The sequence below is a fragment of the Anomaloglossus baeobatrachus genome, chromosome 1, assembly GCF_048569485.1.
Source record: "Anomaloglossus baeobatrachus isolate aAnoBae1 chromosome 1, aAnoBae1.hap1, whole genome shotgun sequence".
Lineage (NCBI taxonomy): Eukaryota > Metazoa > Chordata > Amphibia > Anura > Aromobatidae > Anomaloglossus > Anomaloglossus baeobatrachus.
Window position 1 is genome coordinate 897,130,411 of NC_134353.1, and position 26,017 is coordinate 897,156,427.

Below are 26,017 nucleotides of genomic sequence, written 5' to 3' on the forward strand. Positions count from 1 at the left end.
TGCGGCTCCTCAGATGTGTCACATTCATATTAGATGCATTTAGGCCCAAGATCTGGGCTCGGTGTGCAGAATGAATGATTAGAAATATTGATAGTCACCTCTTTTCCTCCCATGGCTTCAAACATCTTCTCTAGTTGCACTCGGAGCTGCTGAACATTATTCATGAGGATGCAAGGCTGGAAAAGATAAATGGGCACGATTATACAGAATGCACCGCAGACCCCGTACAGGAGCGGTTATACTATATACACACTATAGAGGGGCAGCGTGACGTAAGACCCAGGAGTATACAACATACAAAGTACACAACAAATAGCTAGCCAGTATAAAAAGCAATGCACAAAAGTACAAGCCACAAAATGCAGAAAACCCCAGAGGTGCTGTACGTTTCACCTATAGCTTTCTCATCACCCCCTGAAGAAACCTGTAGGCGAAACGTATATCAGAGTTGTGCTATATTTCACGGCTTCTGTGGACCTTTGTGTTTTTTTATGCTTGCTGGCTATTAAGGTTTGTAAACTCCCGTCTTGTTGCTGGGTTTTACATCACACTGCCCTCTTATAGCGCACCTGTCAGTGTTAATTATCCATATATTACTACTTATCTCTGCAGTTTGCAGCTCTGTTTCTGCGTGCATGTCCCCTCCATATAATCCTTTTTTTCTAAGTATTTATTCTACATTTACTATGGTATGCTGTGCAATATTTAAAGAAGTTAATAACTTAAAGGGGTTGTTCACCTCTTGGAACACCTTTTTTTTCTTACTTAAATACATTTACTTGAGGCTAAAAATCATTTTTGCAATTGGGTTTCATTAAAAATTTGCCTCCTCTAGCCTCTCTATAGCGCTGTCCATGGCTGGCTACAGCACGAGTTAACTGGGAATCTGTCAGTGAGCCATGATCGACTGACAGAGGTTCAATCTGCTATCTGTCTTTTTCTGAGCTCTTCTGAGCTGATTTATCACCACATAAAGTTTGAATGTGCAGGGGGGAAAAAAAAAAAAAATAATGGAGCGTGTAAATGCCAAATGGTGTAAAATTTTAATGAAACCCATATAGATTTAAGCAATAAATACATACATTTAAATAAAAAAAAAAATAAAATAAAAAAAAGTCCACTAAAAGATCAGATCAGAAAATAAAACCTCAAATAATTAGTAAACGGTGTAATTATGTGGGCAGTGAATGTAATACTACAGGTTCATTTACATATACCAATATATTCCTCTTAAAAGGACCTGTAACTTCTCAAACATTTCTTTTACTTCTTGTAAAAGCCGCTGTTCTCCTGAATCCGGCGTCCTTTTTATTTTCTTCCTGGGCCTCTCCGTTCCTGAGATATGGGCCCCACTTCCCTGAATATAAATCTACTCTTTTATTTTCCAAGTGGGCGTTTTCCTCAGTTCCTCATGGGCGTCTTCTTGAGGACCACACCCATTTGGCAAAAAAATGTAAAAAAAATCTGTACATAGAATACTGGGCCATATCTCGGGAATAGAGAGTCCAAGGAGCAAAAGAAAAACATCAGCGGATTCGGGAGAACAATGGGATTAACCCTAAGTAATAATATTAAATATTTAGGACAAGTGACAGGTCACCTTTAATATTATCACAGATTTGGGAACAAGCCTGATCCTTGCAGATCTACAGCTAGTCTAGTCAAAGCGGACTCTCCCTCTGGAGGGCGCCATTACTCACCAGCTTTTCCTTGAAGCAGTAGGACTGGAAGGACTTGGACAGGATTTCGGCATACTGGAGCAGCACCTTACTGATGGTCTAAAGAGGGGAGAAAACGCGTCACACATTCCTATCACGTTAGACATTTTTACTTCCTCTCCTTTGATAACATTAAACGCAATGATGGCGGCGATCTGACATTCCACGGTACGGTCTAGAGGAAGACATTAATTGTGAGCTCCCAGCGTTAAGAGTGTCGATACTCGGGACTTATCTGTCCTTGCTGGTTGAGCCCCAATGAAAATCAGGAAGGACTATAGTTATTGATATCCTGAGTGATGGGTGACATATTGATGCACCATTAGGACGGGAAACATCTTTTTCCTTCCCCCTTCTCTCCGCAGGACTGATGTAAGCCGTGCACATTGTAACAAAGTGGAAACCGCCATGATTAGTCTTTTCTCCTCACCTATATCAAAAATCAGAGTGGATATAAAGCACTATTTTAGAGCAAACCAATTTGTTTATCTAAGATTTGTCGCTGGAAAAGAAGTCTTCCATTGATGCTTATACAGTATCCTGGTATATCTAAGATCAGGCACTAGCCAATAGGAAATTATAACAGTTGGCCGGATTAGAGTGAACATCTATTGACCATTCCATTTACTAAGGAAAAATAAGACTTTCCTCGTGACTGAAAATAGTAGTCCCTTTTGTGTCATTTTTTGAGGAGTGATGCTAATTTGATCCCCTGATGATCCCCTGTATTGCGTTGGGGGGGGGTGAAACGCGTCGGGAGAGTTGAGGGTGTCTATAAGATAAGTAGACCTCTCGACTCTTCCCTAACAATCTAGGGTTCCTGTAATAGGGAAACTATATTTATTTGGAGAACTATTGACATCTAACCCATATTTGTCAGTGTTGTATGTTTGTGGTTCTGTTTGTATCACATTATTTTTCACTTTTTCTGGTGGTGGTTGCCCCTGCTAGAGGCTAATAGAGACAGTGAGGGTGAGTCATCTGGAGCGGGGGATGTCCAAAACATTAAGACACCCTCTGCTGTCAGGAATGGGGGAGTATAGGAACTATATAGATTAGTCCCATCCTGATATATACTGAAAATCATCTACATTTTCTTTCAATTAACCATCTGTTCCGGGCTATCCTCTGGTGTGAGTAAAGCACTGTTTTGACACCTGCACTTTTGTGTGTGTTTATGTGTCTGTGTTTGCTACATGAGAGAACATTATAGGGGTTCCTTTTAAATATTTATGAATAAAATATATTTTTATGAGGGTAGTTAATTTAGTGGTGTATGATTAGTATATTCTACCTTTATCAAACACCTTTTGTGGTTCTAATAACATTAAACGCATCTCTATAGATTCTGCACCTTTACACTGAATCTTCACGCTGCAGATTATCGAGGTACCTGAACCATAAATCAGTGCAATTTTTTTTTTTTATAAAATATATCAGGATGGGCTCTTAAAATTGGCTTCCACATAAAGCAGAAAAAAACCCAATCTTAAAAAAAATAAAATATAAAAATATATATTTATTTTATATCAATATATGAAATTTCAGGCTGACCCTAAAATGCCCTCTAACCTTTTCCGTTGACCTTAATGTGACCTTCTCTAATCTTTTGGATGCTCATGTCCAATTGTTCAGTGTTTCAGGGCTTTTTGCACAACTTTCTGTTCTCTATCAAGCAGCTTAATGGCAAAATTCACAAAAGGTGTTTGATCTGTGAAATCGCCCAAGATATTTTGGGATTTAATTAGAATTGGTAGTAACCTCCTCATTGTGCTGTTCATATTTTGACATCAGACCAAGACGACACCTCACAATTGATCAGCAATACCGCGCCATTGCGAGGCTTCAAGCTGGATTCTCATACAGAGGTGGCCACTGAGCTTAGAGTATCACAGAGTGTCACCATCAGGCTTTACAGAGATGCAGAGAGACTGGAAGAGGCACAGAAAGCAGAGAAGTGCCACATCCCACACTGATTACATCTTCATTGTAAACAATGGAAACCAGATGATGAATGCCACACAAGGCACATTTAAAAGGGAACCTGTCATCAGATTTGGCCACCACCAGTGAGCCCTTTAGATACAGCATTCCAGAATACTGTGTATAACAGTTTAGGCTGCTCTGTAGAACGTAAAAAACACTTATTATACTCACCTAAGGGGCAGTCCGATCCAATGGGTTTCGCTGTTCTCCGGTCCGGCGCCTCCTCTCTGCTATAATGGTCGTCCTCCTTCTTAGCAGCCCGTGTGCATGACACATCCTGTGTCATCAACCCATGCTGCCATTGTGATCCTGCGCAGGCGCACTTTGGTCTGCCTTACTAAGGGAAGATCAAATTATTGTGGTGCGTGGGCAGTCTCTGACCTTTCCTCGCACCTGCACATTACAGTACTTTGACCAACCCTCAGCAGGGCAGATTGAAGTGTGCCTGCGCAGGACCGTAATACCAGCCTGGGTGGATGACGTAGGACGCATCATGCACATGGGCCTCAAAAAAGAGGAGGATGGCAAGAGCAGCAGAGAGGAGGCGGCGACACCCATAGGACCAGATTGCCCCCTAGGTGAGTACAATAAAAGTACAGCAGCCTGGGCTCTTATATACAATATTCTAGAATGCTGTATATAAGTGCTTACTGGTGTTGGCCGCAGCTTATAATCACAGGTTCCTTTTAAGGAAGGGCAGAGGGACCCAAGTATCATGTCAGAACATTCGAGACCATTTACATCAGTGTGGTCTGTGCTAGACAACCTGCAAGGGTACCTGACCACACCACCAGACACAGTCATCATCTACACTGAACAAGGGATCAGTGGCCTCAGTGTTGTTCTCTCATGAAAGGTGACTCATGCTGAGCAGAATTGATGGCCACCAGCCATGTTGGAGACATCATTGAGTGCGCTATGTATCAGCCACTGTTGTCACCAGATAAGCTCTTGGTGGTGATGTCACACTGTTTACAGGTGTTTCTAGTCACACAGTGACAGCCCCTACTACTGGAACAACATCATTAATCCAGTCCTTGTGACTGCATTACAACACCGGCCTAATCTCATCTTCATGGAGGAGAATGCTCTAGCTCATCGAGGTCAGATCATTAGGGAATGGCTGTTGGAGACTGAGGACCTCAAATGCAGAGGCTGCAGTTTCTCCAGACCTGAATCCCATAGAAAACCTATGGGATCAGCTGAGTCGCTGTGCAGAGGCTGTAATTCTGTAAACGAGAAACTCAATAACCAGAGGACCACCCTTCAAGAAGAGTGGGATGCCATGCCTCTGCAGACAGTAACTCCACCTGTGAACAGCAGGAGATGTTGTTATCAGCTGTCATGCTCCAGGCCACGTTTTGAAACACAAATTTGGGTGGTATACCCACCACTGTTGTTGGCTTACGTTTCAAAAAATTGATTGAGGAAATCACCATTGCTGCTTCTACTTAAATGCCCTACTGTCATGATAAAATATCACTGTAGAGTGAACGTTTTTACATTTTACATAAATTTCACCCAAAATCCAAATATCCCAAACTTTGTGAGTAGTTCATGTATATAGATATAAAAAAATAAACACACACTCAAAATAAACTGTACCCTGGCTCCAATCAGTTGGAAATAAACATTTTTTTTTGTCTTTGTGTTTATCATTTTTGTCTCTCTTCTTGTTCCAAGACAACTTTTTTTTTTCTTCAATTGACATCAGGACACCATTCATAATCCCATATATTGTAATGAAAGTTTACAGGGTAAATAATAAAAAAAAATAAAAAATTTACACTTCTAACATTGGTTTTTTTTTTAAATTTTGTTTTTACAGTTTTAGAGTACATTCCAGATGCCTGTATAACAATCCGTCCCAGCTCGGACTACAACGATTGGACTGGCCAGGGATCTCCTGACCAGAGCAGGACAGCTGCATATATTTCTATGTAGGTTTTTCGTACTGTTTTGGGGAACATATGAAGTTTTAATCGCTTTTATTTTGTGTTTTATTTTTTTTTTTTGTGGGAGGTGCAGTGAATAAAAAAACAGAAATTCTGGCATTTTGATTTTATACTCAATCTTATGGATTGAAATAATTTAATATCTTGATAGACAAAACTTTTACAGTAGGTAAGTTAATGAATATGATTTTTGTTTTAACATTTTTTTATTTTCGGATTAGGAAACGTTTACATTTTTTTTTTTTTTTTTAAAATTATGTTTATGTTTAACAACAGATTTTTTTCTATTTTAAACCGGGCGCTTAATCGGCTGCTCCCCCAGAGTGGCAATTCCTAAACGTGACTGCTGCCGTTAGTGACAGGTGGCAGCTGTATAATGGGCTCAGCTCTTGGGGAAGGGGTTAATATTTATGGTATATTAATGATGACTTCTATAACTTTCTAATTTACTTTGGGTTTACACTCCTCAACCCTTTCAGGATCTCAGCTTGCTGTTTAGAAATGACGCCATTCACTGCAAACATTAGGAGAGCTTAAAAACCCGTAGAGATATAACGCATCCGTGGCAGTGAAGGGGTTATGTACATGTGGCTTTTTTTTGCGTTTTTCTTTGCTTATTTTAATCAATAAAAGCAAGAAAAAAAAAGTATCCCAGCAGTCTATGAGAATCCTGACTTGCTGTGCACACGCTGCTTCTTTTTTCCTTTCCATTTTTTAATTATTTTTATTTGGTTTTTTTTTTCCTTGCAGATTTTGTTGCTGAAAAGCAGCTGTCACTTTTTTCAGCGTTTTTTTTTCTGCGTTTCTATAATCCCCTGCAGTGCTTTATCACTATAGTAAATTATAGCGCAGCACTTTGCCTCATACACCATGCATACGTCATGGAGTGTGAGGCTCTCTGTAGCTCAGTAACCCGGGGTCATCATGGTGATGACCCTGAGTTACCATGGCATCGATCGGGTCTCTGTGATTGCATTACAGGGACCCGATTGCCAGGGAGAGATAAGCGATCCCTCTCCCTGCCTCCTGAATAATGCAATTGCATTGATCGCAGCATTCAGGGGGTTAAACTGCCTGGAGTGGCACAGGCACCGCTTCGGGCAGTAAGAGCCGGGTCTGGCAGCAATCGCGGGGGTACATCGCTTGAACCCTTGCAATCACCATGCCTAAAAAAAAGCAAATGGAAAAAATGCGCAAACGCAACAAAAACTTTAGTAACCGCTCACCTTGGCGAACCTTCGCATGTAGTGAGCCACAATGTCCGGGTCGGGACACTCGAGCTTTTTGATGATCTCAAAGCTTTGGTTAAGTTGCGTGAATACATCAACCACAGAACAGGAGAAGAGGGCGTGCTCCGACGTCTGCTGGAACTGCGAAGACAACGGGAGGAGAAAGGGTTAATGCACCCCAATATGCTTACCCTTCGCTATAGTTGAGCTTAAGATTTAGAAGTAGAGACCCTAGAAAAAAAGAAGGGAATTTTGTTACTTACCGTAAATTCCTTTTCTTCTAGCTCTTATTGGGAGACCCAGACGATTGGGTATAGCTACTGCCCTCTGGAGGCCACACAAAGCACTACATTAAAAGTGCAAGGCCCCTCCCCCTCTGGCTATACCCCCCCGTGGTATCACGGGTTCTCCAGTTTTAGTGCCAAAGCAAGAAGGAGGAAGCCAATAACTGGTTTAAACAAATTAACTCCGAATAACATCGGAGAACTGAAAAACCGTTCAACATGAACAACATGTGTACCCGCAAACAACAAAAAAACATCCCGAAGGACAACAGGGCGGGTGCTGGGTCTCCCAATAAGAGCTAGAAGAAAAGGAATTTACGGTAAGTAACAAAATTCCCTTCTTCTTCAGCACTCTATTGGGAGACCCAGACGATTGGGACGTCCAAAAGCTGTCCCTGGGTGGGTAAATAAATACCTCATGTTAGAGCTGCAAAACAGCCCTCCCCTACGGGGGTGTCACTGCCGCCTGCAGGACTCTTCTACCTAAGCTGGCATCCGCCGAAGCATAGGTATGCACCTGATAATGCTTGGTGAAAGTGTGCAGACTGGACCAGGTAGCTGCCTGGCACACCTGTTGAGCCGAAGCCTGGTGACGTAATGCCCAGGACGCACCCACGGCTCTGGTGGAGTGGGCTTTTAGCCCTGAAGGAACCGGAAGCCCCGCAGAACGGTAGGCCTCTAGAATTGGTTCTTTGATCCATCGAGCCAGGGTGGCTTTAGAAGCCTGCAACCCCTTGCGCGGACCAGCGACAAGGACGAAAAGTGCATCGGCACGGCGTATGGGCGCCGTGCGGGAAATGTAGATTCTGAGTGCTCTCACCAGATCTAGCAAACGTAAGGCCTTTTCATACCGGTGAACCGGATGAGGGCAAAAAGAAGGCAAGGAAATATCCTGATTAAGATGAAAAGAGAATACGACCTTAGGGAGAAACTCCGGAATGGGGCGCAGCACAACCTTGTCCTGGTGGAACACCAGGAAGGGAGCCTTAGATGACAGAGCTGCCAGCTCAGACACTCGCCGAAGCGATGTGATTGCAACAAGAAACGCCACTTTCTGCGACAGCCGAGAAAAGGAAACTTCCTTCAGAGGCTCGAAGGGCGGCTTCTGGAGAGCAACTAGTACCCTGTTCAGATCCCATGGATCTAACGGTCGCTTGTACGGGGGCACAATATGACAGACCCCCTGCAGGAACGTGCGCACCTTAGGAAGACGTGCTAGACGCTTCTGAAAAAACACGGATAGTGCCGAAACTTGCCCTTTAAGGGAGCTGAGCGACAAGCCCTTTTCTAACCCCGATTGCAGGAAGGAAAGAAACTTGGGCAATGCAAATGGCCAGGGAGACACTCCCTGAGCAGAGCACCAGGACAAGAAAATCTTCCACGTTCTGTGGTAGATCTTAGCCGAATTCGACTTTCTAGCTTGTCTCATTGTGGCAATGACTCCCTGAGATAATCCAGCAGATGCTAGGATCCAGGACTCAATGGCCACACAGTCAGGTTCAGGGCCGCAGAATTCTGATGGAAAAACGGCCCTTGGGACAGTAAGTCTGGTCGGTCTGGCAGTGACCACGGTCGACCGATCGTGAGATGCCACAGATCCGGATACCACGACCTCCTCGGCCAGTCTGGAGCGACGAGTATGACGCGGCTGCACTCGGATCTGATCTTGCGTAGCACTCTGGGCAAGAGCGCCAGAGGTGGAAACACGTATGGGAGCTGAAACTGCGACCAATCTTGAACCAAGGCGTCTGCCGCCAGAGCTCTTTGATCGCGCGACCTCGCCATGAATGCCGGGACCTTGTTGTTGTGCCGGGACGCCATTAGGTCGACGTCCGGCACTCCCCAGCGGCGACAGATTTCCTGAAACACGTCCGGGTGAAGGGACCATTCCCCTGCGTCCATGCCCTGGCGACTGAGGAAGTCTGCTTCCCAGTTTTCTACGCCTGGGATGTGAACCGCGGATATGGTGGATGCTCTGTCCTCCACCCACATTAGAATGCGCCGGACTTCTTGGAATGCTTGCCGACTGCGCGTCCCTCCTTGGTGGTTGATGTATGCCACCGCTGTGGAGTTGTCCGATTGGATTCGGATCTGCTTTCCTTCCAGCCACTGTTGGAAGGCCAGTAGAGCAAGATACACTGCTCTGATCTCCAGAACATTGATCTGAAGGGTGGACTCCTGCGGAGTCCACGTCCCCTGAGCCCTGTGGTGGAGAAATACTGCTCCCCACCCTGACAGACTCGCATCTGTCGTGACTACTGCCCAGGATGGGGGCAGGAAGGATCTTCCCTGAGACAATGATGTGGGAAGGAGCCACCATTGTAGAGAGTCTTTGGCCGTCTGGGAAAGCGAGACTTTCCTGTCCAGGGACGTTGACTTCCCGTCCCATTGGCGGAGAATGTCCCATTGAAGTGGGCGCAGATGAAACTGCGCAAAGGGAACTGCTTCCATGGCTGCCACCATCTTCCCCAGGAAATGCATGAGGCGCCGCAAGGGATGCAACTGGCCCTGCAGGAGAGATTGCACCCCTGTCTGTAGTGACCGCTGCTTGTCCAGCGGAAGCTTCACTATCGCTGCTAGAGTATGAAACTCCATGCCAAGATACGTTAGTGACTGAGTCGGTGATAGGATCGACTTTGGAAAGTTGATGATCCATCCGAAAGACTGTAGAGTCTCCAGCGTAGCATTCAGGCTGAGTTGGCATGCCTCCTGAGAGGGAGCTTTGACCAATAAATCGTCTAGGTAAGGGATCACCGAGTGTCCCTGAGAGTGCAAGACTGCTACCACCGCCGCCATGACCTTGGTGAAGACCCGTGGGGCTGTCGCCAGACCAAATGGAAGAGCTACGAACTGAAAATGGTCGTCTCCTATCACAAAACGTAGAAAACGTTGATGTTCTGTAGCAATTGGCACGTGGAGATAAGCATCTCTGATGTCTATTGAGGCAAGGAAGTCTCCTCTGGACATTGAGGCAATGACAGAGCGGAGGGTTTCCATCCGGAACCTCCTGGCGTGCACATGCTTGTTGAGCCGTTTTAGGTCCAGAACAGGACGGAACGAGCCGTCCTTTTTTGGAACCACAAAGAGATTGGAGTAAAACCCTTGCCCTTGTTCCTGAGGAGGGACTGGGATAACCACTCCTTCCGCTTTTAGGGAATCCACCGCCTGCAGCAGAGCATCTGCTCGGTCTGGCCGTGGGGAGGTTCTGAAGAACCGAGCTGGAGGACGAGAATTGAACTCGATTCTGTACCCGCGAGACAAAATGTCCGTCACCCACCGGTCTTTGACCTGTGACATCCAAATGCCGGAAAAGCGGGAGAGCCTGCCCCCGACCGGCGATGCGGAGGGGGGGGGCTGGAAGTCATGAGGTAGCCGCTTTGGAAGCGGTACCTCCATTTGCTTTCTTGGGGCGTGTGTGAGTCCGCCACGAATCTGAGTTTCTTTGCGTCCTCTGAGTCCCTTTGGACGAGGTAAATGGTGTCTTGCCCGAACCTCGAAAGGACTGAAACCTCTGCTGCCACTTTTTCTGCTGAGGTTTGGGTGTTCTGGGTTGTGGTAAAGAGGAGTCTTTACCCTTGGACTGCTTAATGATGTCAGCCAATGGCTCGCCAAACAGTCTCTCTCTAGACAAAGGCAAACTGGTTAAACATTTTTTGGAACCAGCATCCGCTTTCCAGTCCTTTAACCACAAGGCTCTGCGCAAAACTACCGAATTGGCGGACGCCATTGAGGTGCGACTGGTAGATTCTAGGACCGCATTGATAGCGTAAGACGCAAACGCCGACATCTGCGTGGTAAGGTGCGCCACTTGCGGCACTGCTGGATGCATGATAGCATCCACTTTTGCTAAGCCAGCTGAAATAGCCTGGAGTGCCCAGACGGCTGCGAATGCCGGAGCAAACGACGCGCCTATAGCTTCATAGACAGATTTTAACCAAAGGTCCATCTGTCTGTCATTGGCATCTTTAAGTGAAGCGCCATCCTCCACTGCAACTATGGATCTAGCTGCAAGTTTGGAAATCGGGGGGTCCACCTTTGGACACTGTGTCCAGCGCTTGACCACCTCAGGGGGGAAAGGGAAACGCGTATCTTTAGATCGTTTAGAGAAACGCCTTTCCGGGTGAGCGTCGTGCTTCTGGATTGATTCTCTGAAGTCAGAGTGATCTAACAAAGCACTCAATTTACGCTTGGGATAAAGGAAACGAAACTTTTCCTGCTCCGCAGCCGCCTCTTCTGCTGAAGGGGCTGGGGGAGAAATATCCAACAGCCTATTGATGGCTGAGATAAGGTCGTCTACCATGGCATCCCCATCCGGGGTATCCAGGTTGAGAGGGGTTCCAGGAGTGGATTCCTGATCACTCTCATCAGACACATCACAGGGAGACTGATTGCGCTGAGACCCTGAGCAGTGTGAAGACGTCGAGGGTCTTTCCCAGCGAGCTCGCTTAGGGTGGCTGGGGCCATCATCTGAGTCATAATCCTCGGCCTGTGAAGCCGGGGACCCCCCTATGGGCTGGATACATTCCAAGTAAGGGGGACCTGAGGACAGAGGCCTCGCCGTGCCCAGAGACTGAGCCCCATGCATAGATTGCAAGGTCTCAAGGATTTTTGCCATAGATACAGACATATTATCTGCAAAAACTGCAAAGTCCGTCCCTGTCACCGGGGCAGAACTTACAAGCGTCTCAGCCTGGGTCGCTACCTCTCCTGACTCCGGCTGGCGAAGCAGCACCGGGTCGGAGCATTGCACACAATGGGGGTCATCAGAGCCTGCTGGTAGATTAGCCCCACATGCAGCACACGCAGTATACACAGCCCTTTTTGCCTTGGCCGCCTTGCGTTTTGAGGATGACATGTTGCTGCTTCCACAGAGCGATCTGGGATATGCAGCCAGAAGCGCACCTCACAGTGCAAGAAATACAATATCTATATAACTGTATCCAGTACACTGATACACAGTGAGGCACTAGAGGGACCAGCACAGAAAAAACGCTTACCGCCCGCTTAAAAAGCGGGTGTGTGGTCGCCAGATAGCCCCTAGTCCAGGTCTCCCAGAGCCTTGCGTCCTTCCTCCAGCCAGGCATGCATGTAATGGCTGCCGGCGTCTCGAGAGAGGAAGGGGGGCGGGCCCTGGGCGTTCCTGGCCAAGAGCGGGAAGCCTGCTTCCCTCTGTGCATAGTGTGAGGGCTGGAGCATGTAAATCAGGCTCCAGCCCTCGTCGCTGCTTGCGAACAGCGTCTCTCCCCTACCCTGAATGACAGGGTGGGGGCGGGAACGAAACGGAGCTGCCGGCGTCCTAGGCCCAAAAAGCCGGGGACTAAAGTTATAACCGCCGCCGCCGTAAAAGCGCGGGCGGCGGATCCCCGGCGCACCACAAGTCACAGCAGCGCCGCCCGGTCCAGAGGGGGTCGGCGCTGCGTTCCCATACACAAAACATCCCCCAGTAATCTGTAGGGACACTAACTCCAACATTGCGGTCCCCGGCGCACTACAACACCCAGCCAGCCCGGAGTGTGTCTGTGCCTGCCGGGGACACAGAGTACCTGTAAGATGCAGGGCCCTGTCCCTGATCGTACTCCTGCTCCGAATCCATCAGGTTCTAATGGGTCTGTGGATGGAGCCCGGCATCAGAGCTGAGAGGCCGGCAGGATCCCACTTCCACAGAGCCCTACCAGGGGATGTGGAAGGAAAACAGCATGTCAGGCTCCAGCCCTGTACCAGCAATAGGTACCTCAACCTTACAACACCATCCAGGGGTGAGAAGGGAGCATGCTGGGGACACTATATGTGTCCTCTTTTCTTCCATCCGAAACCGTCAGCAGCTACTGCTGACTAAAATCTGTGGAGCTATGCATGGAATGTCTGACCTCCTTCGCACACAAAGCTAAAACTGGAGAACCCGTGATACCACGGGGGGGTATAGCCAGAGGGGGAGGGGCCTTGCACTTTTAATGTAGTGCTTTGTGTGGCCTCCAGAGGGCAGTAGCTATACCCAATCGTCTGGGTCTCCCAATAGAGCGCTGAAGAAAAACACTTTAATTTTCCCCAAAACACAAGACTTTTCGTTGGCGTAGAGCCTTGGAATAAATCACCCTGTTCATCGGGCGCCGGCCGCGCAGTGGGCTATCCACAAATAACATTCTTGGGGTTAAAGAAGCATTTAGTAATTCATTTTTTTTTCTCCATAATCCATTAATTAAGTCCCCGCTGAGCGCTGCTCACATCGCTGCTGCCAAGTCTCTGCTGCTTAATATGCTGCGATCATTGCCAGCGGTTTATTAGCAATTTGCATTCAATCAATGGATAAATTTAATGGGCAATTTATATTCTGCTGCATCAAGTAATGTACAAGAGGTGCCCAGGTTATACCGACACCGTCCCCATCACTTATTACTGTACGAGACGACGTAAGGCAGCTGTGTACAAGAAGATAGCGCTGCAACCACGGCAGGTCTCCAATCACACAATTCAGCTCTCTACAAATATAATAAGCAAACCCAGGTTATAGCGGCAGGTCCATATCCCTATATACACGGTGATCTATAACTCATACCGGCTGTACATATATAATTATATACAGGAGATGCCCAGGTTATACAGCTGTACATACCGTATATAGCTATATACAGAAGATACCCAGGTTATACCAACTGTACATACTGTATATAGCTATATACAGAAGATACCCAGGTTATACCAGCTGTACATACTGTATATAGCTATATACAGAAGATACCCAGGTTATACCAGCTGTACATACTGTATATAGCTATATACAGAAGATACCCAGGTTATACCAGCTGTACATACTGTATATAGCTATATACAGAGGATACCCAGGTTATACCAGCTGTACATACTGTATATAGCTATATACAGAAGATACCCAGGTTATACCAGCTGTACATGCTGTATATAGCTATATACAGAAGATACCCAGGTTATACCAGCAGGTCCATATCCCTATATACAAGATGATCTAGAACTCATACCAGCTGTACATATATAGCTATATACAGAGGATGCCCAGGTTATACCAGCAGGTCTATATCCCTATATACAAGATCTAGAAATTATACTGGCTGTACATATGTAACTACATTTAAAAGATGCCCAGATTATACCAGCTGTACATATACGAGGGACTGCTGATAAGTCTTTGGCTTTGTGATTTTTTTTATTTCTATGGTAACGAATGTTACATCACATGAAAGCCTTATGTGTCGAATATATGTTTTCAAAATTTTGTGGTTGTTGCTTATGGCAACAGTGTTCTACGCACGCGGGAAAACAAAATGGTGGAGTCTAATGCGATATTCACAGCAACTGAGAGCAGAGGAGGGATACAATTCTTGTTTCTGCAAGGAAAGTCCACAAAGGATATTCGTGGTGAGATGACGCAGGCATTGGGGGATCAATGCCCTTCATATTCCACAGTTAAGAACTGAGCTGCCAAATTTAAAACGGGCCACTTCAGCCCCAATGATGAGGAACGTCCTGGACGAGCGAGAGCGGTTGTTGTTCCGGAGATGGTCGATGCTGTGCACAACCTCATACTGGAGAATCAACGTATTTCAGCTAAAGCAATAGCAGACATCATGGGGATTTCCCGTGAACGTGTTTGTGTTATTATCCATGAACATTTGGACATGAGGAAGCTTCTGCAAAGTGGGTCCCCAAATGTGTGACAACAGATCAGAGAAGCAGCGAATGAAAACTTCTCGGTCCATTTGTCAGCGTTTCCGGACTGATAAGAACTTCCTGGATGGACCGGTCACTATGGATGAGACCTGGATTTATTTGTATGACCCTGAAAACAAGGAGCAGTCAAAAGAGTGGAGGCACAGTGGTTCTCCTCATCCAAAGAAGCTCAGGGTGCAAAAATCAGCCACTAAGGTGATGGAGTCTGTGTTCTGGGATAAGGAGGGCGTGCTGCTAGTGGACTACCTTCAAAAGGGTTCCACCATCAATGCAAGGTATTGCAGTGAACGTTTCGACCAATTGAAGGCAGCTCTGAAGGCCAAAAGGTGCGGCAAGCTGTCCAAAGGAATCTTGTTCCTGCAAGACAACTCCTCTGCTCACACTGCACAAGAGACCACGGCAAAACTAGCAGAGCCGGGCTTCCAGCTGGTTGACCACCCACCTTATTCACCAGTTCTAGCTCCCGCCGACTATCATCCATTTCCAAACCTGAAGAAACACCTCAAGGGTGCCAAATTTCACACCATTTCTGATGCCATGGCTGCTACGGATGCCTGGTTTGAGGCACAACCGAAATCCTTCTTTTTGCTAGGCTTACAGAACTTGGAATAATGATGTAAGACGTGTGGTGACATCAGTGGAGAGTATGGGGAATAAATGTAAAGCTTCATCATCCTATCTATTTTCTTTCTGGGTAAAGCCAAACACTTATCAGCAGCCCCTCGTATAACTTATATACAGAAGATACCCAAGTTACATCAGCTGTACATAGATAACTATATACAGAAGATACCCAGGTTATATCAGCTGTACATATATAACTATATACAGAAGATGCCCAGAATATACCAGCTGTACATATATAATTATATGCAGAAGATACCCAGGTTATACCAGCTATACATATATAACTATATACAGAAGATGCCCAGGTTATATCAGCTGTACATATATAATTATATACAGAAGATGCCTGGGTTATACCAGCTGTACATATATAATTATATACAGAAGATGCCTGGGTTATACCAGCTGTACATATATAATTATATACAGAAGATGCCTAGGTTATATCAGCTGTACATATATAATTATATACAGATGATGCCCAGGTTATACCAGCTGTACATATATAATTATATACAGAAGATACCAGGTTATATCAGCTGTACATATATAATTATATACAGAAGATGCCCGGGTTATACCAGCTGTACATATATAATTATATACAGAAGATGCCCGGGTTATACCAGCTGTACATATATAACTATATACAGAAGATACCCAAGTTATATCAGCTGTACATATATAATTATATACAGAAGATACCCAGGTTATATCAGCTGTACATATATAATTATATACAGAAGATGCCCGGGTTATACCAGCTGTACATATATAATTATATACAGAAGATGCCCGGGTTATACCAGCTGTACATATATAATTATATACAGGAGATGCCCGGGTTATACCGGCTGTACATATATAATTATATACAGAATATACCCAGGTTATATCAGCTGTACATATATAATTATATACAGAAGATGCCCGGGTTATACCAACTGTACATATATAATTATATACAGAAGATGCCCGGGTTATACCAGCTGTACATATATAACTATATACAGAAGATACCCAAGTTATATCAGCTGTACATATATAACTATACACAGAAGATACCCAGGTTATACCAGCTGTACATATATAATTATATACAGAAGATGCCCGGGTTATACCAGCTGTACATATATAATTATATACAGAAGATGCCCGGGTTATACCAGCTGTACATATATAATTATATACAGAAGATGCCCAGGTTATACCAGCTGTACATATATAATTATATACAGAAGATACCCAGGTTATACCAGCTGTACATATATAATTATATACAGAAGATGCCCGGGTTATACCAGCTGTACATATATAATTATATACAGAAGATGCCCGGGTTATACCAGCTGTACATGTATAATTATATACAGAAGATGCCCAGGTTATACCAGCTGTACATATATAATTATATACAGAAGATGCCCAGGTTATACCAGCTGTACATATATAATTATATACAGGAGATGCCCAGGTTATACCAGCAGTCTCCACATCACTATAAAGAAGAAGCAGACCCCTCTATGATGTCTCTGCCGTCTTCCAGGGGTCACAGATACCGGCTGGCTTGGTGTGATGTCCGGCTATGTACATATCTTTGCGTTTGTGTATGTACTATTGATGGTGACCGCTCGGCGTCTTACCCCATCCTTCTTATCGCGCTCCAGGGCCCCGTGCAGGAACTCCAGCGACACCTCCTCATTCTCGTCCAGCCACTGCATGACAAACTGCTCGAACCACCTGCACAGACACGTGGCCATTAGTTTATACCCTGGGTGTATCCAGGGGGTCTATTATTTAGGGTGCAGGGGGCTACATACGCGGGGTACTCAGGCACTTTATCCTTCATTGGGGGCAGGTCCTTCACGTACTCGTTGTACAGCCACTTCACCTTGAAGTGCAGGTTCATGTAGTCCGCGCTCTTACACAGCCGGTGTTTCTCGTGCTCTGTTCAGTGGTAGAGACGGGTACAGAGTCAATTGGGAACATCATATTAGGGGGCATAACACCTCAGACACTAAATTGGCTGAGAAACGTATTAATTGCAGCACTGAAACCAATGCATCAATAACAAAAGATACTGTAATGTCACATATAGGAATAGTAAACCAATTGTATTCCCCCAACCCTTGTAATTAATGGGAGTCTGTCCTATCCGGAGCTCGGGGGTGCATATGAGTGCCTATATATCTGGGCTGTAAATCCAGCACTACTGCATGGGAGCTAAGATAACCTGAGACCTGGACGGCAAAGTAACCGGACATTCTAGAAGGCACAATATGTGTGATCCGTGCGGAGGATGCAGGTAATATGTAAAGACCATCACACGCAGGGGTCCTGCATACAAATCCAACGTGGGGCGCCAGCTGCGGGATCTGTGAGCGCCCTAATATATATCATTTTTTTTATTTGATGCAATATGTTTTAAGATATCTTTATTATATAAATGTTATTAATGTCACCGTGGTAGATTATTTGTAGGGTATATAATTAAAAGGCAACCGGTCACCAGATTTGTCCCCTATAAGCTGCGGCCACCACCAGTGAGCCCTTATATATGGCATTCTAGAATATTGTATATAAGAGCCCAGGCCACTCTCTGTATAAAGTAAGAAACACCTTAATAATACACCCCTCGGGGGCGGTCCGGTCTGATGGGTGTCGCTGCTCTCCGGTCCGGCGCCTCCTCTCTGCTGCGATCGCCTTCCTCCTCCTACCTAACACATTATGCATGACGCATCCTACGTCATCCACACTGGCCGGTATTAAGGTCCTGCTTAGGCGCACTTTGATCTACCCTGCTCAGGGCAGATCAAAGCGTTGTAGTGCGCATGCGCGGGTGATCTTTGGCTCAGTGGTTATCACTGCAGTCTTGCAGCGCTGGGGTCCTCGGTTCAAATCCCACCAAGTACACCATCTGCAAGGAGTTTGTTTGTTCTCCCCGTGTTTGCGTGGGTTTCCTCCGGGGTCTCCGGTTTCCTCCCACACTCCAAAAACATACAGATAGGGAATTTAGATTGTGAGCCCCAATGGGGACAGTGTTGCCAATGTATGTAAAGCGCTATGAAATTAATAGCGCTATATAAATGAATAAATGTTATTATTATCTTTCACCTTTCCTCACGGCTACATATTACAGTAATTTGATCTGCCCTGAGCAGGGCAGATCAAGTGCGCCTGGACAGGAGTGCAATGGAGGCCTCTATGTGGATGACGTAGATGCATCATCTATACTGAGCTGGGTAGAAGGAGGACGGCGATCCCCGCAGACAGGAGGCGCTGGACCGGAGCCCAGAAACACCCATCGGACTGGACCGCTCCTAGGTGAGTATTATAATAGTGATTTTTACATTCTACACAGCGGCCTGGGCTCTTATACACAGTATTCTGGAATGCTGTATATAAGAGCCCACTGGTGGTGGCTGCAGCTTATAGGCCCCAAAACTGGTGACAGGTTCCCTTCAATAAGTTCAACTGATGAGTGATTTAAATTGTTTTTCTACAGTATATAAGTGTGTAGTCTCTGTATATAGACACATGGCCCTTTATGTGTCACGCTGGGATTTGGGGTTCCCGTCTATCACCATGAATGGAATACGAAAATCTGTAGATAACCTGCACAGATCTAGTCCTGCGTACATAGCGGCACAGTTTGTTACAAGAGTGATCCCTGCACCTTATCAGCTACAAATCTTTTTTACAGAATATAAAACATAATATTAATAATAATAATAATAAAAATAAATAAAAAATATAATAAATAATAATAATAATAATAATAATAATAATAAAGTACTGGAGCTAAAAGCATTTAATAATATAAGGCTCAGTGACTACGATCAGGCAGAATATAGGTTTCTCGTTCTTGGCTACAACCTGTGGGGATCGGGGGACTATGGATTCACTACAGATAAGTATTAGAATATAATATACCTTGCAGATGTTAATGTGGCGAGGAACTACTGAGTGCAGATACTCAGCGCTGTGCACAGGACGGAGCCATCGTGTATGAGGAGGGAATGACCGCAGCTACATTACAAGACCACATTTACCATGGGCAAGCGGATAACTTACTGGTCGCTGGGGGTCCAATCTTGGATCTACAGAATAGGGCTTTGCAGGATCCAATCCGTAATGGAACGGAGTTTCGCATGCTTGTTCTCCGCTGCATTCACTGTCCATGGATCTGCCAAAAGTATCTGAGAGCTGCATTGTGCTTTCTCTGGCCTTCCCACAGACAATGAATGAAGCAGAGGTCGAGCACGGCCAAATTCACGCCATTCAAGACGGAGCTGCAGACTCCTGTTCTGGGGTCTCTGGGGGTCCTCCAGCAATCTATAATGAAGCCCTGCCAAGAAATGCTCTATTCCATAAGGCCAAGATCACATGGCCAGTAATCATCTGTTAAGCCAGATCCAGCAGCAATCCATTGGCAAAAATGTTCTGCATACGCAACTTTCTTGTCCATTTTGAAAAAAAATATTTTTTCAGAATCTGTTTTTTTAACATGGGAGTACAGATTACCATTTATCTTCCATTTGAAACTGATCCAGTAAGAAAAAAAATGGATTCTTTAAAAATACAAGAAAAACGGATGGCTAAATAACAATCCATTAACACATCAGTGTTCCCAGGGCCCCCACACAAAAAAACCCCTGCAAAAATAAATTCTTTAAAAATGGACAAGAGACTTCCTGTTCCTGTCCTGGCTGAGGTGGAAGCTTAGAGGAGAGCTCCTGCCACCCCTCACAGAAACCGACTAAAAACAGACCCCCCCGGACGAGCCACCAAACAGAGAGCAGCACAGGAGGTTACCTAAAGCAGACAGCTATGGAACGGTACCTCCTGAGAAGCTCTGGGAGTGGTGAGTCAGCCTGGAGAAGCTTTGATATGGACAGAGGAGAAGATAAGATAATGGCGCCGAGCCTGATGGGGGAGGAGCCTGAACGCATGGTGAGAGACACAGAAAAGCAAACACAGAGCTGGAAGGGGAGAGATAAGGGAGATATGAGCGAGGAGACAGGAGATAAGGAAGATGTGAGCGAGGAGTCACAGGAGGACACAGCAGGAGAGAGGTGGATGCAGGGGACTGATGACGGTGGATCCCAATGGGAGGATGAAGGAGATATGGAGGCAGAGGGGAGAGAAGATGCTGGCAAAGCAGGGCAGCTCAGAGACACAGCAGTGTTGGAGGATGAAACTGACAAACAGCACAGGGAGATTAATCCCACTCAGACTCACAGGAAGTCAAATGCAAGAATTAATAATACCCCTTCCAAAGGAAACAAAAAGCAGCTTACTACACCAACATCACAAGCCTGCAAGCTATTGGGGGATGGAGGTGGTGGCCCAGTCCAGACAAAGAGAACTAAGAAAACAGCACCACCTGCAGGCCAAGACAAGTACACACAAAAGCTTAATGTGGACTATAAAAAACTGGCTGAAGAAGTGACATCACACTTGTCAAAAGAGATTAAAGTGGCTATTGAGGCAGCCATACAAACATCATTAGCTAATATGCAAAAACAGATAAATGCCCATGCATCTAGACTGGCAGAATCAGAGCAGAGAATATCTGACTCCGAGGAGACAATACTGGCTATGCAAGCGCAAATAGCAGCTCTAGCAAAATCTAATGAATACTTGAAGGATAAAGCGGACGATTTGGAAAACAGATCGAGACGAAACAACCTACGTATAGTCGGGTTGCCAGAGTCTGTGTCGATTGGATAGTTGGATAATATATGCGAGTGGGAGCTACCGCAGGCCCTGGGCATAAAGGCGAAATTCAGAGTTGAAAGAGCCCACAGAGTGGGTCCACTGAGACACCAGGAGGCTAATAAGGGAGAGGGCCAAAACTCAAACAAGAATACCCCGATAAGAGCCAGGCAGGTGATTGTCAAGTACCTTGATTATAAGCATAAGGAGGAAATATTGAGGGCCTTTAGAGAACGAAAGCGTCCACTACAATATCAAGGCAACAGACTGCTAATTTTTGGGGATTATTCAGCGGAAGTATCCAGAAGGAGAAAAGAATTTACCAAAATTTGCTCATTTCTGTACAACAAAAAAGTAAAGTGCCAGCTATTATAGCCTGCTACACTGAAAGTTAGAAACCCCAATGGCTCGTTTGTATACTACAAGGACTACAAAGAAGCAGAAAACATTCTCATGGCAGAGCTCAACAAGACTAGGTCAGAAAGGCAAGAAAAAGGAGCTAGTGGAGAAGGGAATAATAGAAGAGGATCCCCCACAAGCTCAGGAAGAGATGTGGGACGTCTTGGGGGACAAAAGCAAGTCGAGACCAGGGAGGAAAGGAGGCCAAGCCCGGGTCGACAGCATAATTCTCGCCTGGAACACAGGAACCAACCCTTGGAGAGAAACCATGATACCTGAACTGGAACTCGCTCATTGTTTTTCCTTTTTTTGCCTGTTTTTTTTTTTTTTTTTTTCTCTTCCCAAACAGGGAGAGGCGTTGAGGAGGATGCATTACGGAGAGAGGGTTGGGGAGGTGAGAGGAGGAGGGGGAAGGGAGAAAAGAGAGGAAAACATCCCAAAGTCTGGGTCCTCTTCCCCCCCCCTCTCTTTTTTTTTTTTTTTTTTGTTCTTCTCCTTTCTTTCTCCATCTTCTCTCCCCTTGGTCTTTTTTTTCTTTTTTTCTTTTTCTCCTTTGTCCAGGAACATCATCCAAATTCAAATGAAGTGGGCCTGTTCTGGGCGGACTGATGGCTACCTGGAGTCAGAGATAAGTAGGACTGGAGAATCTTGCTGAGGTTTTGACATACTGTGCTAATTTTTGCATAATTTTCAAAGGCTTATTCAAGTTAGTCCGGGGATAGAACATATATTTTTTGGGGGGTGATTAGGGAGCTACATATTTTGGCTAGGAATAGGGGAGCTCACCAACGTGGCGGGAAGCGCCGTGGATTTCTCGGAAGGGAAATTATGTTTTACAGTTACATGCTTTTTGTTGTATTTGTTATATTTGCAAGGTGGGGAAAGGGAGTGTCGATTTTGTGGTACCAACTGTGATTCTAGTGTCGAACATCTCGTCTTCCTTGATGCAGGGGCCCATAGGGGAGGGAGTAGTAAAAGCAGAATACCCAGGTAAACATGATACAGATAACTACGTGGAATGTTAAAGGGCTGAGATCACCTAACAAACGAGCAATGATATTGAGACATCTGAAAAGACTAAAGACAGACATTGCCTTATTACAGGAAACCCACTTGGGGGGGGGGAGGACTTTTTCCGCATGAAGAAACATTGGGTGGGCACCGTTTACGGGGCAGCGGCACAAGGTAGAAAAGCGGGCACTATGATTCTAATAAATAAACAATTCAGTCATGAGGTAGTGGCACATGAGGCAGACGACCATGGAAGGTGGCAGCACTTAACAATCGTTAGTCCAGCGGGTAAACTCAGTATTTATAATGTCTATGGCCCAAATTCACAACAAATCACATTTCATGATGACATAAAGGCCACCATATTAGCAGATGGGGAGGCTAACATTATAGTGGGAGGCGATTTTAACACTGTCCCAGACTCAGCTGAAGATAGGAGGAGGGGCGAGGAGGGGACAGCTAATGTGGGCAGGAGTTTAGACAATAGGGATGTAACATTAGAAGACGTAGGACTGAAAGACATCTGGAGACTAACTCACCCACATGACAGAGAGTATACACACTTCTCTCACCCTCATGATAGCTGGTCACGTATTGATCAGTTCTGGATCTCGCAAGACTTACTGAGTGGAACGCAAGATTGTGTGATAGAGAATATGGTGATCTCTGATCATAGTCCGGTGAGATTGGGCATTAGAGAGAAATTCAGGAGAGGTACAGATATCATATGGAGATTCCCATCGTTCCTTCTCAGGCAAGATAATTTCCATAAGGTGCTACAGGAGTGGTGGGGAGAATTCGCAGAGGACAATAAGGAACATAGAGAGTCCCCAGTGATATTTTGGGAAATGGCAAAAGCGGTCCTAAGGGGCCGTCTGGTGGGGTACGCAGCCATGATCAAACGGAAAACCAATGAGAATTATAATTTCCATAGTGAAGCAGTACGGGTAGCATATACAAATTATGTGACAAATAGATCTCCCATGACAAAAGGCAGATGGCTGGAGGCAAAAGAGGGATTTGACGAATGGGCCAAAAAAAAGGAACAACTATTCTGGTCGCACAAGGAGGTTGACTTACATAGGTTTGGCAACAAGGCGGGAAGGATGTTGGCCAATCTGGCAAGGGGCAGCAGAAAGATGACAGTGATCTCTAAACTGAAAACAAAGGGGGGAGAGGTGACTACGGATCCTAAGGACATTAATAAACTGTTGGGAGATTACTATAGAAAATTATATGGGTCAGGGAATAACGACATGACTGATGAGGCAGAGTGGCTAAGACAAGCCCAAATGCCTAGCTTGACGGAGGAAGATTTGAGTGCCTTAAACGCAGATATCACAGTAGAGGAGGTGACGAGAACAATTGGGGAGCTTAACACCAACAAGGCACCGGGACCTGACGGTTTCAATAGTGAATTCTATAAGGCTCTGAAGGATCTGATCTCGCCGGATCTAACCTCAGTCTTTAATGCTTTCCTGGGAGGGGCGGAAATACCCAAAAATTCCAACATAGCATATATTAAATTACTCCCCAAGGGAACCAAGGACCTGGATGATCCCTCTAGTTATAGACCTATATCGCTCATAAATCAGGATTTAAAAATTATGTCCAAGATCATGGCTAATAGACTGGCCGAGATCTTACCTAGGATCATTACGAATCACCAGGTGGGGTTTATTAAGGGGAGAAATGCCGTTACCAATATCCGAAAGACAATTCTAGTGGTAGACGCGGTTAGACTGGGTCTCACTGAGGGAGGGGCTAGACCTGCCCTAGTTACACTTGACGCAGAAAAAGCGTTTGATAATGTAAATTGGGGGTGGTTAGACAGGGTAATGGAGGCCATAGGGATTGTAGGCAAGATGAGACTTTACATTAGAAACCTTTATGCCAACTCGGGAGCTAGGGTACACACTCCGGGCTTTCTATCAGACGTGTTCCCTTTGATGAAGGGAACAAGACAGGGCTGCCCATTATCTCCTCTTTTATTCAACCTGGCAATCGAGCCGTTGTCAAGAATACTACAGGGACAAAATAGCTTTAAAGGAATCAAGATAAGGGGTTCAGAAGTAAAGACAGCGCTTTTTGCTGATGACATCATACTTTATATGGGGGACCCCGGTGCGGATTTGCCACAGACTCTTGCCTTGATTGAAAAATTTGGCTCATTCTCCGGTTTCAAACTGAACAAAAAAAAATGCGAGATCATGTTCCTAAAGGGGCATCATGGGACAATGGGGGGACAAATAAGGGATGGCTGTCTATGTGGAATTCCTATAGCACAATCTTCAATTAAATACCTGGGAGTGCATATAGGAAGATCGGTGGAAACAATCTATAACTTGAATTATGGACCGCTAATCAGGAAAATTACAGTTCAATTAAAGGGATGGAAAGGTCTGCCACTTCCATTACTGGCAAGATGCCACCTGATAAAAATGATGAGCTTTCCTAGGCTGCTGTATCCCTTCCAGACAATCCCGCTATTGCTAAAACTAAAGGATGTGAATAAGCTCAACTCCGCGTATACAGAATTTCTGTGGAGGGGAAGGAAACCCAGAATAAAGCTGCGTACGCTGATGAAGTCAGCAGAGGAGGGAGGTCTAAACTTTCCAGATGTCCAAGGGTATAATCTTGTATGTATCATGAGGCATGTAATTGATTGGGTGAGAGGAACGAGTAGGCACTCAGATCATGCGATGGAAACTAAATATGCGTCACCGTGGGATCTGACGTCCATTCTGCACTCCCCACTATCCAGGGTTGAAGGGCACATAAGGAACTCAATTATATTCCGAGACACCATGCTAACATGGAAGTCGGTAAGGAAAAAACTGGGGCTCTCATGGAAAGTGTCCAAGTACTTGAACCCCTGGGCATTCCCAAATTTTCCCCTGGGACGAGAAAACAAGCTATTTACTAGATGGAAAGAGAGGGGAGTCAGGAGAATGATAGATGTTATGAATGTGGAGGACAGGAGGTGGATGACAGGTCGGGAAGTGTTGGATAAGTACAACCTTAATAGCTCACATGTCATCCAGTATGAACAATTGAAACATGGAATAATAGGAGACCTGGGTGTGGTTGGAAGAGAGCTGAACAGAAGTTCGATTGATGAGTTACTGGAATGTGATGTAACAAGTATAAATGTCTCTAAAATTTATCGATCGCTAAGGGGGGTGCTTATCTCACGGGAGGATAGTCGGACTTTAAAAGCGTGGGGGAAACAATTGGGAAGGGAAGAAGTGGTGGATGATCTACTGAGAGGATGGGTACAAGTGCGGAAACATATTACCAATGAGAGATGGAGAGACACTCAATTCAGAATTCTACATAGGGCCATTATAGGTTTCAACATACCAGGTAGGGATAGGTGGTGTCCTAAG

At 45.3% G+C, this 26,017-nt stretch overlaps 1 protein-coding gene across 4 annotated transcripts in view; it reads right to left on the bottom strand.

Moving 5' to 3' along the window:
- The window catches only part of UNC13B (unc-13 homolog B), a 436,326-nt gene that overhangs the window by 18,134 nt on the left and 392,175 nt on the right, over nucleotides 1-26,017 (bottom strand). For all 4 annotated transcript variants that reach the window (XM_075327051.1, XM_075327042.1, XM_075327033.1 and 1 more), the window contains 5 exons: nucleotides 17,321-17,447; nucleotides 17,144-17,240; nucleotides 6,886-7,029; nucleotides 1,701-1,778; nucleotides 99-176 (listed from right to left, as the gene is read on the bottom strand). In XM_075327051.1, the coding sequence (XP_075183166.1) occupies nucleotides 99-176; nucleotides 1,701-1,778; nucleotides 6,886-7,029; nucleotides 17,144-17,240; nucleotides 17,321-17,447 (524 nt within the window). The remainder of the gene's footprint in view (nucleotides 1-98; nucleotides 177-1,700; nucleotides 1,779-6,885; nucleotides 7,030-17,143; nucleotides 17,241-17,320; nucleotides 17,448-26,017) is intronic.